Source organism: Dromiciops gliroides, chromosome 4 (genome assembly GCF_019393635.1).
Source record: "Dromiciops gliroides isolate mDroGli1 chromosome 4, mDroGli1.pri, whole genome shotgun sequence".
Classification (NCBI taxonomy): domain Eukaryota; kingdom Metazoa; phylum Chordata; class Mammalia; order Microbiotheria; family Microbiotheriidae; genus Dromiciops; species Dromiciops gliroides.
Genome location: NC_057864.1, coordinates 61,735,174 through 61,751,173, shown reverse-complemented (window position 1 = coordinate 61,751,173; position 16,000 = coordinate 61,735,174). Strand labels below are relative to the sequence as shown.

General features: G+C 36.4%; 1 protein-coding gene across 2 annotated transcripts in view; it reads left to right on the top strand.

Moving 5' to 3' along the window:
- The window catches only part of KIFAP3 (kinesin associated protein 3), a 192,741-nt gene that overhangs the window by 171,508 nt on the left and 5,233 nt on the right, over window positions 1–16,000 (top strand). Inside the window, exon 20 of one of the 2 annotated variants that reach the window (XM_044005023.1) lies at window positions 14,922–14,989. The exons of the other annotated variant lie outside the window; for it this stretch is intronic. Within the exon in view, the coding sequence (XP_043860958.1) occupies window positions 14,922–14,967 (46 nt within the window). The 3' untranslated portion in view covers window positions 14,968–14,989. The remainder of the gene's footprint in view (window positions 1–14,921; window positions 14,990–16,000) is intronic. 2 annotated transcript variants of the gene reach the window in all.

Genomic DNA, 16,000 nt, shown 5'->3' with positions numbered 1-16,000 from the left:
ACTCTTAATCTTCCTTATCTTAATCCTCTCATATGAGTGACTTCTTAGCTCTGACAGATAAGACAATTATAAAAACCTGTTATTAATCCCACCAGGGGTAATAATAGGTAATATGCCCAAATTGACCAAGGCATGTAGTTCTAGGCCCTAGTGCACAGCCACCAGGAGGTTAAAGGAATCATATCTGAGCCCCTCATGCTAGCCTTGGTGGTTCAAATAGTCATTTTTATCCTGACAATATTCAGATCTTGGAACAAAGCATCAGGGTAAAATATGTAATTGATACCTGTCGTGATCAAATGTTAGATACTTTAGATGTAGTTACTTCTGTTTTTAATTCTGCCAGGCTGAGGAAGTAAGGGGAGGCTGCAAGAAGAAAACCATAAGGAAAGTTTGATGTAGAATACCTTCCTGTTCTCATTTAAAGAGAATAAGCTATTTACAAACACTTAGCATAACATTTTTTAAAAAATAGATTTCTGTAGGCCTTCTAACTTCAAATCCATTATCCTTTCTCATACTCAGCTCTTTGTCTAGGTGTTTGCTCCTGAAACATCTAAATGTACAAATTGAGAATACTTTTCCATGCTGAATATTTTAATCTGTTCCAGAGTAACATTTGGCAGTATGTAAGCTTCTCAAAAATAGGGACTGTGTTGTTTTTATCTTGTATTGTTTTTAATTTTTGTATACTCAGTACTTGCACATAATGGCACCTATTTATTTTTTAATAGTGGGAAAGTGTGGGGGCAGCTAGGTGGCACAGTGGATAAAGCACCAGTCCTGGATTCAGGAGGACCTGAGTTCAAATCCAGCCTCAGACATTTGACACTTACTAGTTGTGTGACCCTGGGCAAGTCACTTAACCCTCATTGCCCCACCAAAAAAAAAAAAATCGTGGAAAAGTGTGCTGGCTGTGGAGTCAAGAGACCTTGGTTTGAACCTGGCTCTGCTACTTACTATGTTTCCTTAAGCAAGTCAGCCTCTCTGGACCTCAGTTTCTTTATCTATAAAATGATGGGATTGGAACAGGTGACCTCAATGGTTCTTTCTGAGCCTTATGTCTATGTTCTTTAAAAATTACTTGAGCCATTCTGGTGAATGTGCCAGTTATTGAAAGCCAGTTGAAATGTGCAAAATGACGTGAATGGACAATCTGATTTTAAGAATATCCTGGTTATGTAGTAATGAAGGTAAAATAATCATGTTTAAAATAAAACTTCTTGAAGCTGACAGAAATATTCTAATCATAATTAAAATCTACCAGTGAGGTCTGGTAGTAGAAGTGTTAGTAGAAGTGTCATTAGGTTTACTTTTAGATTTTTCTATGTTCACCAAGAATTCAGATTTTTCCAATTGAGAGACAATATCGGTGAGTTACCAAATGTAAAGTGCTTTGTAAACCTTAAAGTACTATATAAATTCTATTATTATTTTTATAATAAGGTGAGAAATATGGTAGTGTAAGCTGTAATTACAGCTTCTATCACTGACTTGATATGAAGCTGTATAAAAGCAATTTACACTTCCATTTCCCTGTCACTGAAATAGATATTATATTCAGATGTTTACATATTATACTTGTTCTCTACTTGACCCATAGGGAGAATTTATTAGCACATTTAGGGAAGCTGTACTATATAGAATTTTGAATTTATTGGAAAAATTCTGCTATATGATGTATTGTCATTACATGACTTTTTTGGCAGGGGGAAGATATTTTTCATTGCATAACTTCATAAGGTTTAGTAGTGGGAAAGTTCCTCCAATTAAAATTCTGACCTTTATTAAAATAAGGACAAGTGTTTCCTTTTATTGCTTCCTATTTTTTCACAATTTATCATTGATTTCTTACTAATCAGTAAATCTATTGTACATTTTGATTTTGATTTACTTCTAGAATAAACTTATTTACTTATATGTGACAAGAAGTGGGAAGTACAGTTGGTTGTTTTTGGTTTTTTTTTTAATCTTGTGTCCTGGGGGCAGCTAGGTGGTGCAGTGGATAAAGCACTGGCCCTGGATTCAGGAGGATCTGAGTTCAAATCCTGCCTCAGACACTTGGCACTTACTAGCTATGTGACCCTGGGCAAGTCACTTAACCCTCATTGCCCCGCAAAATAAATAAATAAATGAGTGAATCTGGTGTCCTTTTGAATCAACACACGATGTAAAAAACATTGCTTATTAAGATATAAGTTGAAGCTTCACTTTTATTCTTATGTTCTACACCTTGATGTTACATATTATTGCCAAATGCTATATTTTTAGCATCCCTGTTTTTCTACTTGTCCTGACTATCACGTTTTTGGTCATTTGGATCCTGCCCTGCCTCTTGCTGAGAAAGTAAGAATTGCATCAGCACAGGAAAGCATAACCCAACAATATTGCAACAAAGATTGGTTTTCTAAGTTGTACTTAGTATTTTTATAAAAAGTCATTCACATCAAATTGTATGATGCTCCTTGTTTCTCCTTCCTTTAGTAAATTTATGGTAGTAATCTTATTCTCACTCCAAATAGCTCTGCATTTCTTTGACTCAGTACCTAAAGTTGCTTTTTAGTGCAGTGAAGTGCTCATTAGATTACTATAATTACAAAACCACAGGCCCTTGTTTATTTTCCTGACCAAAAAAAAAAATGAGATTTGTGATAATTTGTGTCAGAAAGGAGGGGTTGTGAGATGGGGCAAGATTTATTTCTTCATATTTTATGAGATTTTAATTTAACCAATGGCAATGTAACTAAGAATCACATTAAGGTTTAAGGACAAATAGTCTGGATTAAATTTATTTTCATTTTCATTGCATTGTGATAGTCTTATAATTCACTACACAATCTCTCCATTAGATATGATACTTTGGAAAATATGGTCCCAAGAGCTGTTTATCATGGCTTTGCAATGGGATTGTGGATTTACAGTGGGGATGATTTTACTAAAACACATTCATATTCTGCATGAATCATAATGGGTTTCTCAGTAAACTATTGGGGATAACAAGAGCTTTGATATAAATGGTCATTTCTCAAGGCTAAAGGTCTGTTGGCTAGAAATGCTGGCCTCTAGCATAGTGTATGCTTTTAGAAACTGGATTCTTGGAAGACAACCCAAATTTACTTGGGTAAATAATGGTTGTAAAAATATATTGCCTTGGTAATAAGTGTGGCAGGATTTCAGGTGACAGATCTTTGAACTTTTTTCTAAAGTAACAGTAAAGCCAATAATTAGTTTGCATATAAACAAAAACTCTTAATTGGAAGAGATTTGGATACTTCATAGAGTAGTAGCAAAGGGTCTTTTCATATTCATCAAATTTTCTCATTTTTTTAAAAGCAAAAATAAAAGTCCTTTGCTTTTTATCTGAAAATGGGGGAGATGGGCTTATGGGTTAGAGACCTGAATTGCAGAACCTTTCAACTGGAAATGGTCCAGCACATGGCATCATGATAGTGACTCAAATCACTCCCTGTATTTTTCCTCACCAGCCATAGATCCAGAAAGCAAGCCTTGGAAGACTCGATTCTTTCATGCCCCGAACTGTTCTGCCATGAAGCCCCTGTTGTCTTGATGGGTGGTTATTGTCATGGTCCCAGCTCTAACTATGCTTCACTTTCCTTCCCACCCCTAACTGCTCCTGACCAGCCCCCATGTACATAGTCACTACCTTTACCTCCTCCCTCCTCCTCTTCACATCCACCCCTGCGACTTGGCAAACTAAAACATTACCTGGTCACCACTGTCACAGATGTTGTCTTTGCTTATTTTAACATAAGGTCCTTGAGGGCAGGGATTTGTCTTCCTTCCCTTTTGAATTTGTACCCCCAGCTATGCTTGGAACATAACAAATGATTAATAAATGCATTTCATTTATTCATTCATCAAATCACTTGTTAATCTCTGAGCTTCCCAAAGCCTCCATTGAATTGAATGCCGTTTAATTCTACTCTTAGGAAACACTATAATTATAATTACAATTATAATTATAATTAGACACTATAACAGCAGTTTGGTGGTCAGTCTTCTGATGGAGATAACAAGTGCTCACTCCCTGATAGCTTTTCTCTAGCTTATACACAGGGAAGAACACAGAAAATTCATACTCTTTACTTGTTGTTACTTATCCTAAGCCCAATTGTTTATTTAAATATAAATTTCTAGTTATTCTCTTTTAAGTTTTTAGCTAAGGAGTCTTATATTTCACACCCAAAAGTCAGGCTCCACAAATATTCTCAAGGTAAAAGGCCTTAAAAAATATATCCCTGACAATGGAAGTATAAACAAAGTAAATGCCTAATGAATGAATGAATGAGTGAAAGCATAGTTAATAAATTATCTAATTGATATAGCATAGACCTTAGCCAGTATTCCATCTTAAATGGTAACACATACACAGGCATGAATATGATCACCTGAAGTCGAATAATACCTTATTATCTAGTGGTAAGAGAAATTATATTTTAAACTCAAATGATCTTATTTGTTGTTGCTTGTCCCCCCAAATACACACACATTATTTTCATTTGCATAATCAGGATATAATTTTTTTCTAGCAAATTATTAAATACCGGCAGACTGCCCTGTCAGAAATTAAATGGCAAAGCAATCATGTAAAATGAATCTGAATTGATATAGCTAGTGTAAGTGGCTAATTTTAAATCTCTAAAATAGGAGAGGTTGAGAGAAAACTTCATGAACACAATGGGGCAAATAACTCTTCTATTGGTAGTTTTCCCTTATAACCTTTAACTTAAATTGAATTTTTTTTTGCACTTGTAAAGAATGCCCATTACATTGCATGCACTTATCTCAACATTTTAGTAAAATTTTATTTAATTAACATTTACATTATCAGTCATCTAGGTGGTATCTTTCTTTTTGCTTCTATTTGTATTCCCAGCACTTAGCGTAGTGCCTGACACATAGTAGGTGCCTAATAAATACTTGTTGGCTGACTGGTGCAATAGGTAGAATGTTGCACACAGAATTAGCAAGTCCTGAGTTCAGATTTTGACTCAGATACTTCCTTAGCTTTATGACCCTGTGTAAGTTACATAACTGTTCTCAAACTCAGCTATAAAATGAGAATGATAGTAACAGCTACCTCACAAGGTTATTGTGAGGATCAAATGAAATAACATATGGAAAGCTCTATGCAAACTTGAAAGCACTATAAAAATGTCAGCTATTCATAATAATAACCTTTTAAGGGGGGAAATAAAACAAATTCTTAAAAGGTCAATACAGAAAAAATTGGTCATTATTTATAACCTTAAAAGTGAAATAATTATTTCATTTGGGATTTTGTAGCTAGTTGATGACTTTGTTTTTAAATATGATTTCATATCCCTTGCAATTGAGTAGATAAAGACTTATTAACCTATTTTCAAACTTACAATCATATTTTCTGAGATGCAACTTGCCTTTTCTATCAAGGAAAAGTCGTTGCAAGCCATCTTCAAGTAGTCCCTACAATTGTTTTCTTACTGACCACTAAGCATTCTTTAGTTCTCAGATTTGAAACAAGGATAGCTACATCTCCATTTTGCCTGCAGATAAAGTGATGCCCATAGTCCTTTGTTATAAAATAAGCTCAATAATCTATGAAGTTATCCCAACCTTCTTCCGAAATCCTTCTCTTCTCATTTGTAATACTTATACTTCCATCAAAGTTCCTCCTTTACATCTTCCCAGCTCTGACCTCGTGTCCCAAATACCAGGTCATCAGGGTGACACACTCTCCAAGACAGTATGGTTAGCACACGAACAAGGGCAACAAAGGCAGAAGTGCTCCACCTCCCAAGGTCTCTTCTGCTCCTACTCAAGAAGGCAGGATTCAAGGGAAAGAGTATTGGGTACAGAGATGAGGTAGGTGTCTATTTCACAAAGAGCAGCGAAGACCTTGTGCTGATCCTATGCTTTTTTTTTTTTTAGTAATTTTCAGGTACTAAATGAAAAGGAAATATGCCAAGGATCCTGTATCCAAAGAGACTCTGTTCAAGTACCTTTTTTTCTTAAAGGGAATATGACACTTGACTCAGACATAACCTAGAAACTCAAAAGATTTCTACATAATTCACTCAGTCGGACAGGCAGTTCAGCACCACTTTGATAAAATGGAGGCTGTGATTGGCAGTGGCATTCTTTTAATGCATCAACTATGTGTATACTCTTATGCCCATAGATCTCTGTGAATTATGTAGGAGCTCTGTGAAGGCAGACAAACAGAAAAAATGTGTCAGAAGCATGCCAGGCATTATGGAGAATCTCCTAACTGTCTACATTCTATATAAGGAGCCAGCTTCTCCTCCTAGGTATTGTTAGGAAAGTACCCATAATGATTTTCATATGTCGTGAAGAAAAACTAAATGTACACTGTAATATTTTACCTTGTGTTCAACGGGCTTTTCAGACCATCTTCTCATAGTTACGACAAAATTGAAGAGAGGGTGAATTTTCTACCATTTTTACAAATGAGGAAGGTGAAACATTGACAAAGCAAGTGACCTGTCCAACACAGGCAACCTGTTAACAGAACTGGAAGTCACATGCAAGTCTCTTTTCTCAAATCACTAAATTGCATTAAATTACTTAAGATTAGAAAACTTGTGGTACTGTAGGTACTTAGATTGATTTAATAAGTGGTATAACCAATTCAGGAGGTAAACATTTTTTAAAGTTCCCCTAAGACAGGGAGTTGAGAAACATTACTCTGTACAGTCTAAGGTTAAATTTTACAACAGTAAGATATCTCTTCACCCAAAAGATTAGGGTGACTGGGAGGGAGACCAGGTAGATTAGCTTGGCATTTCTTTGTTGACCAAACTGATTTGGAAAGACATGTGAATTCTCTTTTACACGTGGCAATAAGATTTCCATTCAGGAAAGAAAATAGGAATTGTATCCTTAAGTGATGTCAAATTCAAGTAGAAACAGAACGCTGAGGGCCGCATGTTGGCTTAGAAAAATCACAAAATAATGTTATCTACTTTGTGTTGTATTTTTCTTTATTTTGCTTAAACATAAACATTTGCCAGTTGGCTTTTAATTTGGTTAGAAGTACTCAGGATTTCTGTGCCGTGCTTGGCCAGCATACTACAGGTTTGACACTTTCTGCTATATATGAGCCCGCATTGAATTTAGTTAATATTTGCCAAGTACCCATAGAGTTTCTAGCAGTGTTTTGGTATTATAGGAGGATGTTAATAGAGAAATGTTATGGTTTCAGCCATCAAGGCATTTATTTTATTGGGGACCATAGTTCAAATATATGTACTCACTTTAATTATTGAATTGGGTCTTGGCACTATAGGTTCAAGTGGGAATTCCATTTATCTGACTACCTTTCTGCAGGACTTATAGTTCAATGGAAAGCCTATTTGTCCCCTGGTTTAGTTGATATTGCATATTATTTGAAGATTAGAGGATGCATTTCATTTCCTGCTGTTTATTTAGTTCTATCTTTATTGCCAGTTCAGAGCCTGAATTTCAGGGGCAGAAATCAATGGTGGATAAGTTGTTAAGTATTTGAAAGGCACAGAGCAAAAATGAAATATCATTTTGTCTATGTAACTTTCATACCAGAGTATGCCCGAAAGTATCAAAGATTTCTGACCCAAACTGCCCACCAGAAATGTTTTTTTTTAAATGACCTGAAAAATTAGAATTATAAGGAAATACCTTGTTTACAGATTTGGGACTGTAGATTTGGTTTGGATTTAGGTTTCAAAAATTTGAGTCACAGTTGCTCAGCTGTTTAAAAACAGGTGCTTTGGGGATATTCTTAATTGTTTTATATAAACTCTAGCTCTGTGTTTAAAACATGTGGCTTGCTTACAGTTCTAGAAAGTATTGCTTTGATTTCTCTGGGAAAACAAAGTCTTCAATAATTTTTAGCCAGATGACATTTTTTATCATAGCAGAAATATATTTTGAAGCTTATAGAACAAAAAAGGAGGTGAAGAGAATAAAAAATGGCATAAATTGTGAGAAAATAAACTTTCTGTTAAGCATTTTGCTTAAGATAATTATTAGAGTGTTTTCCTACACCAAATAATAATAATAATAATAATGTCAAGGCTTTTTCCTTCTAAGTCAGTGAAGAAAAATGAATTGCTTAATAAATATGCCCAAGGAGTATGAACATGGATGTTTTTTAGGCTTCCAGTGACATAAGTTTTGCACTGTGGGACTTCAGAAATCTTTCATTTAAGAGAGACTTGTAGTGTGTCAAAAGGGATAACCTTCAAGAGACCTGCACTGTGTCCCTGCTTTGATTCTGTGCACGTGGAGGACTTCTGTCTGTTTTTTAAAGGAAGTTGGGGAGTTGACATAGCCCCCAACTTATTAGTTGTCATGATGCTTTGAGATTCTACAAAGACAGGAGCTTGTTCACTTTGACAGTGTATTATCACATGGAGATACAGCTCTGGGGGAGGTGCTCGAGTTTCACTCACTGGCAGGATCATTAAACATGTTTTAATTGGACTAAAGGATTTTTAGGACTCTGTTAACTTTTGAATTATGTGTGAGGTCATGCACTTTGGGGCATTTCTTATTAATATTTTTAGTACTTAATAGTTCTCTCTCTCCTTCCCCTCCCCAGCCAAGAACCCTCCTTGCTACTCAGCATTAGGAACATTTTCCTCTCTGGCATGTGCTTTCTAGTTCCCCAGCAGTATAAGCAAATTGGAAAGTTCAGCTGTCATTCTTGGAAGGTCATAGATCACACTAGCAGCCGGAGTAATCCAAGAGGTTTTAAGTATCATAGCATTTAGTTTAAAGTGAAATTTGCTCTGACAGGGCTGGCAGACCAATAGGAAAAAGAAATATTTGTGCTTGGAAAAGTGCATCTGTAGAGACCGCGAGTATAACTGATGGCTGGAAGTGATTTCAGTCTAAAAAAACAAATCATTAAGAGAGTGCATAGGGGTAAAATACACAGTTCATATTTTAAAGGGTCTCAAAATGAACCAGCAACTAAGGTTAGCATTACATAGTAATTAGTTGTAGTGTTTGGTGTTTAACCCACTCATTTCCAGATTGTATGGTTAAACAATCAGAAAGAAAAAAAAAATGCCACTTTTCCCTTTGCCTCCTCTTTAAGCCGAGAGCACCATTTTATCCCAGTAATTTCAGTATTTTAAAAGTAAGAAAGGTGCTATGACAAATTATGTAAATATGGAACTAGTAATAGACAAGCAAGCCATTATCCAGATGGCTTGTTAATGATTCAGAGGGCTTATCCACCTAGCCAAGGGGTTACTTAAGCAGTCTTAAGTGTTACCCTGACCTTTATAAATTTACTGGTATAAAATGGGACATTACCTGACAGAACAAAATGGCCAATGTCAAGAAGTACTCACAATTAGCTCAAAAAGTATAAGCCCAAACTGACATATACCTTCTTTAAAAAATAATAATAGGGGCAGCTAGGTGTCGCAGTGGATAGAGCACCAGCCCTGGAGTCAGGAATACCTGAGTTCAAATCCAGCCTCAGACACTTAACACTTACTAGGTGTGTGACCCTGGGCAAGTCACTTAACCCCAATTGCGTCACTAAAAAAAAAAAAATACAAAAAAACAAATAATAATAATAATAGGGGCCAGCTAGGTGGCACAGTAGATAAAGCACTGGCCCTGGATTCAGGAGGACCTGAGTTCAAATGCAGCCTCAGACACTTGACACTTACTAGCTGTGTGACCCTGGGCAAGTCACTTAACCCTCATTGCCCCACCAAAAAAAAAAAAAAAAAAGGAATGCCCCCAAAAATAAATGCTGTAGAAAAAATAAAATTAAAGACATGATAAAAATTTTAAAATTATAATAATAATAATAAGTTGTTGTGAGAAATGTGTACCCATCATGGTTTGGAGAAATTAATTGGCTTGAATTTGATCACCTGACATGTATTGAACACCTATTCTAAAAAAAGAGAGTGGAATCAGAGGTAGAATCCAGTTTGGTGCCTACACCCTAGTGTAATCTTGAACAAGTCACTTGATTTCATCTGGACCTTGGTTTTGCTCATCTAATAAATGAGAGTTGGGCTAATGATCTGCAATATAGTTTCCAACTCTAGATCTATAATTTTCTTTAAAAGTAGTTGCCAACAGGGAGAAGAAAACTCTTTTAATATCTACAGTTACTTTATAGTTTCACCATTTCCTCCAAGTCTAATGTGAAATTTTTTTTGATTAATAGAGCTATAAAATTCTATTCCTATAAAATAGAGCTAGTAAATTCTATTCCTGAAAGCACAAATAAATAAGATGTAGAATCTCACTGAAATTCTAAAAGGATAGATGAAGCATTACCGTCCAAATCGGCATTTCAAAAGGACAGTTGAATTTGAAGGGATCCTCCTAAAGGTAAATTTCAATTTTGTTTCTTACGGAGTTCCTGTGAAAAGTTTAGGGAAAGTCTGTGTGATCGCCTCTAGGTTGCTATTCTCCCAAAGCATAGAATTTGAAGTCTAGAGTTGTAGGGAGGCTATCTTTGCATAGAATTAAGGAAATACCTTGCAATGTATATGCACATATATACATATATATATACTCTACATACACATGCATATGCCAGGTAGATTCTCCTTAACAGATGTTAAATGGAAATTTTAGACACCGTTTTGCAATAGTATTTTATCATGCATAAGTATAATTTTTAAAGTGTCCAAAATAATCAGCTGCTGATCTTCCACTCTTGACATTCTAGAACCCCACAGCCAAAAAACTTTTTGGAAATGACTGATAGATTGATATTCCAGAGATCTGTACCTAAATTACTTTCACATTTGTATAAAAAAGACATTGATTTGCTGAAAAAGTAATGGAAACCATGGCTTGTTCTCTTTATCAATTTATGTATGTTGAGGAATTGTTTGGATTTGAGAATCCTGCCTTGGAAACTTTTTTTTTTAAAAGCACATGGTAGTAAAGATAGAGTAACTGCTCCATCTAGTGGTTATATTATAAATGATAATCATTTAGGTTTGGGGTTGGGTTGTTTTTTGGTTTTTTTTAATGTTTGTCAGATTCCTTCTACTGCCCCAATGGTATCCCCAAAGCATTCTCATTGAAAATAAGGCTTTCATTTGGGAGAACATCACTATATCCAGTGACTGATTGCTTTTCTCAGAATAAGATGCCACACAGCCTGCTGATTATTTCTATGAAGTGATATGATCTCATATTAGGAGAAGGATCTTAGGGCCATAGTTTTACAGCTAAAACTTGGAAGTCCTTGAGTCCAACCTCTTCATTTTATTTTTTTTTTGGAGGGGCAGTGAGTGTTAAGTGACTTGCCCAGGGTCACACAGCTAGACCAACCTCTTCATTTTATAGATGAAAGAGGGGAAGCCCAGAAAGGATTAAGGGATTTGTGAGGTCACACAGGTAGGAAGTAGCATAAATCCAATTTTAATCTAGATTCTCTGACTCTTTAGCTAAGTCTTTCCTATTCTGTGCTAGTTAGATGCAGGCAAGAGGGCTTTGAAATGTCCAGAGCATGTGTCAAATTTAGAGACTGTTCCCATCTATCTCTTGTTTTCCCAATCTGTACTTCAGTGTCTAATGGGTCTGGAATATCATCAGTGTGAACATTCCCTCCAGTGATAACTATCAAAGACTTAGGCACCTGTGGGCCAGGTAGCCAGGGATCCAAAGGCAAAAACAAAGCAGTCCCTACTCTCCAGGAGTCTACTTTCTATAGGGGAAAACAACACAGACACATGTAAGTATGTACAAAAAAGATCCAGGCCCATGATTTTTTTTTCTTCTTTTTTTTTTTTAAGTGAGGCAATTGGGGTTAAGTGACTTGCCCAGGGTCACACAGCTAGTAAGTGTTAAGTGTCTGAGGCCGGATTTGAACTCAGGTCCTCCTGACTCCAGGGCTGGTGCTCTATCCACTGCACCACCTAGCTGCCCCGGCCCATGATTTTAATAATGTAGAGAATTCCTAGTGAGAAAGTTTTCCCTCCTAATGCAGATCATCAACTATGCTGCACATTCTTGGGGGCCTGAGACCCACTTGCTTAAGTCATATGTTAGAAGTGGGACTTGGATCAAAGTCATGCTAGCTCCAAGATCAGCTGTAGTGTCCTTTTACGTGCCCCCCAATCATATGTGTGTGCATGACTGTGTATTTGAGTGTGTATCTGATGTAAATATGGAGCTCTCCTTGGAAGAGCAAGACCTGGTACAGGTGGGGTTGAAAGACTGAAAAGTTCTAGGGTTTAAATACTAGTAACAGGATAAATTCAAAACTCATAAGAATTTCTATCTACTCAAATCATCCCCATCCCACTTAAAGTGACTATTAAGACAGTCCGTCATAGACTTTAAACTAAATGTGAAAAGTTACACAAGAATTGTTAGGATAAGCCAAGGAAGTGTGGCTATATCCAAGGGGTCATCGAAAAATTCTCATGCTACAGAACTAAGGTCATTGAAGAAATTGGAACAAGTGAGGCTTTCTAACATATCCTTGAAGAACTACCTTGGGAGTTAGGGTAGGGCTGGAAGTGGAAGAAGCTTTATCCAGGTCTCCTCCTTTTTTTTTTAATCATAAAAGTATTTTATTATTTTCCAGTTACATATAAACATAGTTTTCAACATTTGTTTTTATAAGATTTGTAGTTCCAAATTTTTCTTCCTCCCTTGCCTCCCCCCTTCCCCAGACAGAGAGCAATCTGATATAGGTTATATATGTACAATCACATTAAACATATTTCTGCATTAGTTATGTTGTAAAAGAAGAATCAGAGCACAAGGAAAAAACCTCAAAAAAGAAAAAAAGCAGAAACAGTTCAATCTGCATCCAGATGCTACAGTTCTCTCTCTCTTTTAGGTTTCTAGCACGCCACACTGCCCAGAAAGGGAGCCCTCCCCTAGACAGCACTTCCTTTCTTCCCCCCAGCAGATATGTCATATTGTTTGGTTTATTTTAAACTTGGTTGTAATCAGCTAATACTCCTACATCTTTCTCATTCTGGAATCTTTCCCACCTTAAGCTGATATAATAACTTTTTTAAAACTTAATGCAAGAATATGTATTTATACCTATTCAAGTTCACCTTGTTTAACTTTGGCCTACTGATTTGGCCTGTCAGCATATTTTTGATTCCCTTTGCCTTGAGACAAAAACTTATGTCAGTCTTTCCATATATAAATGGGAAACAGTGATACTTAACTGTCCATTTTAATAATGTAAGAAAATATCATAGTGCTACAATATTTTAGATCATCAGAAAAAAAGAATATAAATACAGTGACCCTTCAACTCAGTTAACTCATAGCCCTTTCCAGCTTCCCTCTAGGTCAGGGTTACTAACAGTTGACCCGATTCAAATAATCCTAAACAGTTTCTTCCAAGAGAGAATTTGGAAAAATAGTGAACTTTTGATAAAGTGGAAGAAGTCTCTGCAAAGCTCCTCTCCCCAGTGATACTGCCACTCCTCACTCATAAGCTGGTAGTGACGAAGTTAAAGAAAAATTGTATTGAGGGGGCAGAAGGAAGCAAAACAGGACTACATCACAGCTCTGGATCCTGTGACCAACAAGAGGGTGAGCTAGCCGTTTTCTCTGATCCTCACCTCTCAGAACTCTCCAGAGTAAAAACTGTACTCTAGAAATAAAGTGCTCTCAACTCTCTCTATGGTCTAGGGCAAAGTTCCTTAAACTGTGGGCTACAACCCCAAATGGGGTCAGGTTACCGAATGTGGGAGTCTTGAAAAATTTGGCAGTAAATATTTGAATTGTATACCTGTTTTATGTACCTATATACCCGGGGTTGCATAAACATTTCTCAGGTGCAAAGAAATTGTACGTGGAAAAAATTTAAGAAGCCCTAGTCTAGACATCAAGAACCCTAACTTATGCAGCAATTCAATGAGGTAACAGCAAACAAGGCCAATTGCTTAAGTCTGACTCACACTTCCACCTCCACCACATCGAAGACAGGGCTATACAAGCCACATCAAAAGCTTGCAAAGGAAAGTAACAGATGCCTGTTCAGAAGCAACCCTCTCCCAAAGGTCTCTTTACCCCCTCTCCTGTTGCACCACTGAGCAAGTAGCTTCAGGATTTACTCTCAATGATGGATTCTCCTTTAGCAACCTGTCAGCTCCTCCTATAAATCCACCAAGATTTCGTCTCATCTAAAACCAAGCCCTCTCTCATGAGCTTCCTCTACCAGTGAACATCTTTCTCTGAATTTCAAGTTACAGTCACCACCATAACCATGGTGACCTTCACAGTTTTCTTTACTTGGCAGGAAACAAGGTTTCCCCTGCATTATAGCTTAAATTAGGCAACTCTTCTCACGAGGCCTAGCTCCCTCTTCCCCGACGTGTGTAAACCCTTGGCTTCACCTAAGTTTGCCAATGGAATAGAACCCCAACATTCTTTTCTGTGATTAATTTCAGGTTCACATAGGATGACTACCAGTCTTGCTCCCTGCCACCTTGATGGAAGGGAATCTGCATAAAAGCTACGAAATTTCTCCCAAATTATTTCTTCCATACCATAGATTTTGTCTGAGGCATCTAGGTGGGATTATTCAAATTTACCAGCTAGACATTGGGAGAAGGGAGAGGTAGCAAAAAACTGCTTGCTGGGACTTCTCCAGCATGCGTTTGTTTGGGGGACATCCAGAAAATAATTGGTAGAAGGAAGGACTTGGACCAGCCTGTCATGGAATTGTTCAAGAAGACAGTAAATGATCACTTTAATCTCGAATGTCTCTTGTAGTCCTAGAGTTGACTTGAAGACAATTCTTTATCTATTGTTCCTAGCATCCACTAAAATGCCTAATACTCCTTGTTCTGTATTTTCTATCACTGGACTGAGATTGTAAAAGAAGAAAAGAAATCCATTGTCACTGTAACCTAACGTTAATAACATAATAATGCTTTTCGCTTATGCAGCACTTTTCATCCAAGGATTTCGAAGTGCTTTACAAATATGCATTAAATAAGCATTACAAACAGCCGAGGTAGGTGATCTCCTTTTACAGAAGTGAGGCAAATAGACTTGGCAAGAGACTATGAATACCATAGATTCATTCATCTTATCACTGGCTGGTTTCCTCCCTTGCAATGTGCTGCATGTAAAAAGTCCTCTTTAACATCTGGGTTGGGTTTTTTTCTGTTTTGCAAGCATACATACACTTATACATACATGTATGTTATATATATGTATGTGTGCAATATTTTTCAAATGATTTCTGTTGGCCATTTATAGCCTTAGAATTATGATAAATGTCCTTTTAAACAAATGTTTTGGCCCTTTTAATTTTAGAGAAAATTCTAAGTCATTAGTTTGCTGGTAGGTAAATGCCAACTGGACTTCTAAGGATGTTTTAATGGAAATTGTAGACCAACTGGGATATACGTTTATATGCTTAGACTTATTAGGTTTTAGATAATGTAGTTCATGTTGAAGTATTTTTTACTCTTAGGAAGGTCCTCTTTTTCTCTCTTTATAGTCACTATACTCAAGTTTAAATATGAAGGGGAAAAAACTATCGAGGCTTTACCTCTTCTGATGAACAATAATATATCATTTGGGTTATTATTCTCAATACTTTCAAGAAAGTACATTGACTTAAGATATTTTCCAGGTTTAAAGAACCCAAAGTCTGAGATCCAAACATTGAGAATAGAGACTTAAATTATTTTTAAAGAAGTAATCCTAGAAATAAGATTGACATGGTTATATCATCTTCTAATCCATAGACATGTACTATATACAGTCTTGAGAAACATCAGAGCTGTAAGGAAACATGGTATATTCTTTTTTTAATCTCCATTATCTCATAAACCAAAGGGACACATGCAAGTGCCATCCAAATAGAGCAAAACTTAATGTTTCCTCATAGAAAAACAAGAATATTAACCTAGTCTACAACTAAGTGGCTTCTCTAATGGAAAAGGCTGCTTTCCATTATACAGGCAACAGGGGCAGCAGCATCAATAGGAGATAGAGCCTGCACCTATGATTTCAT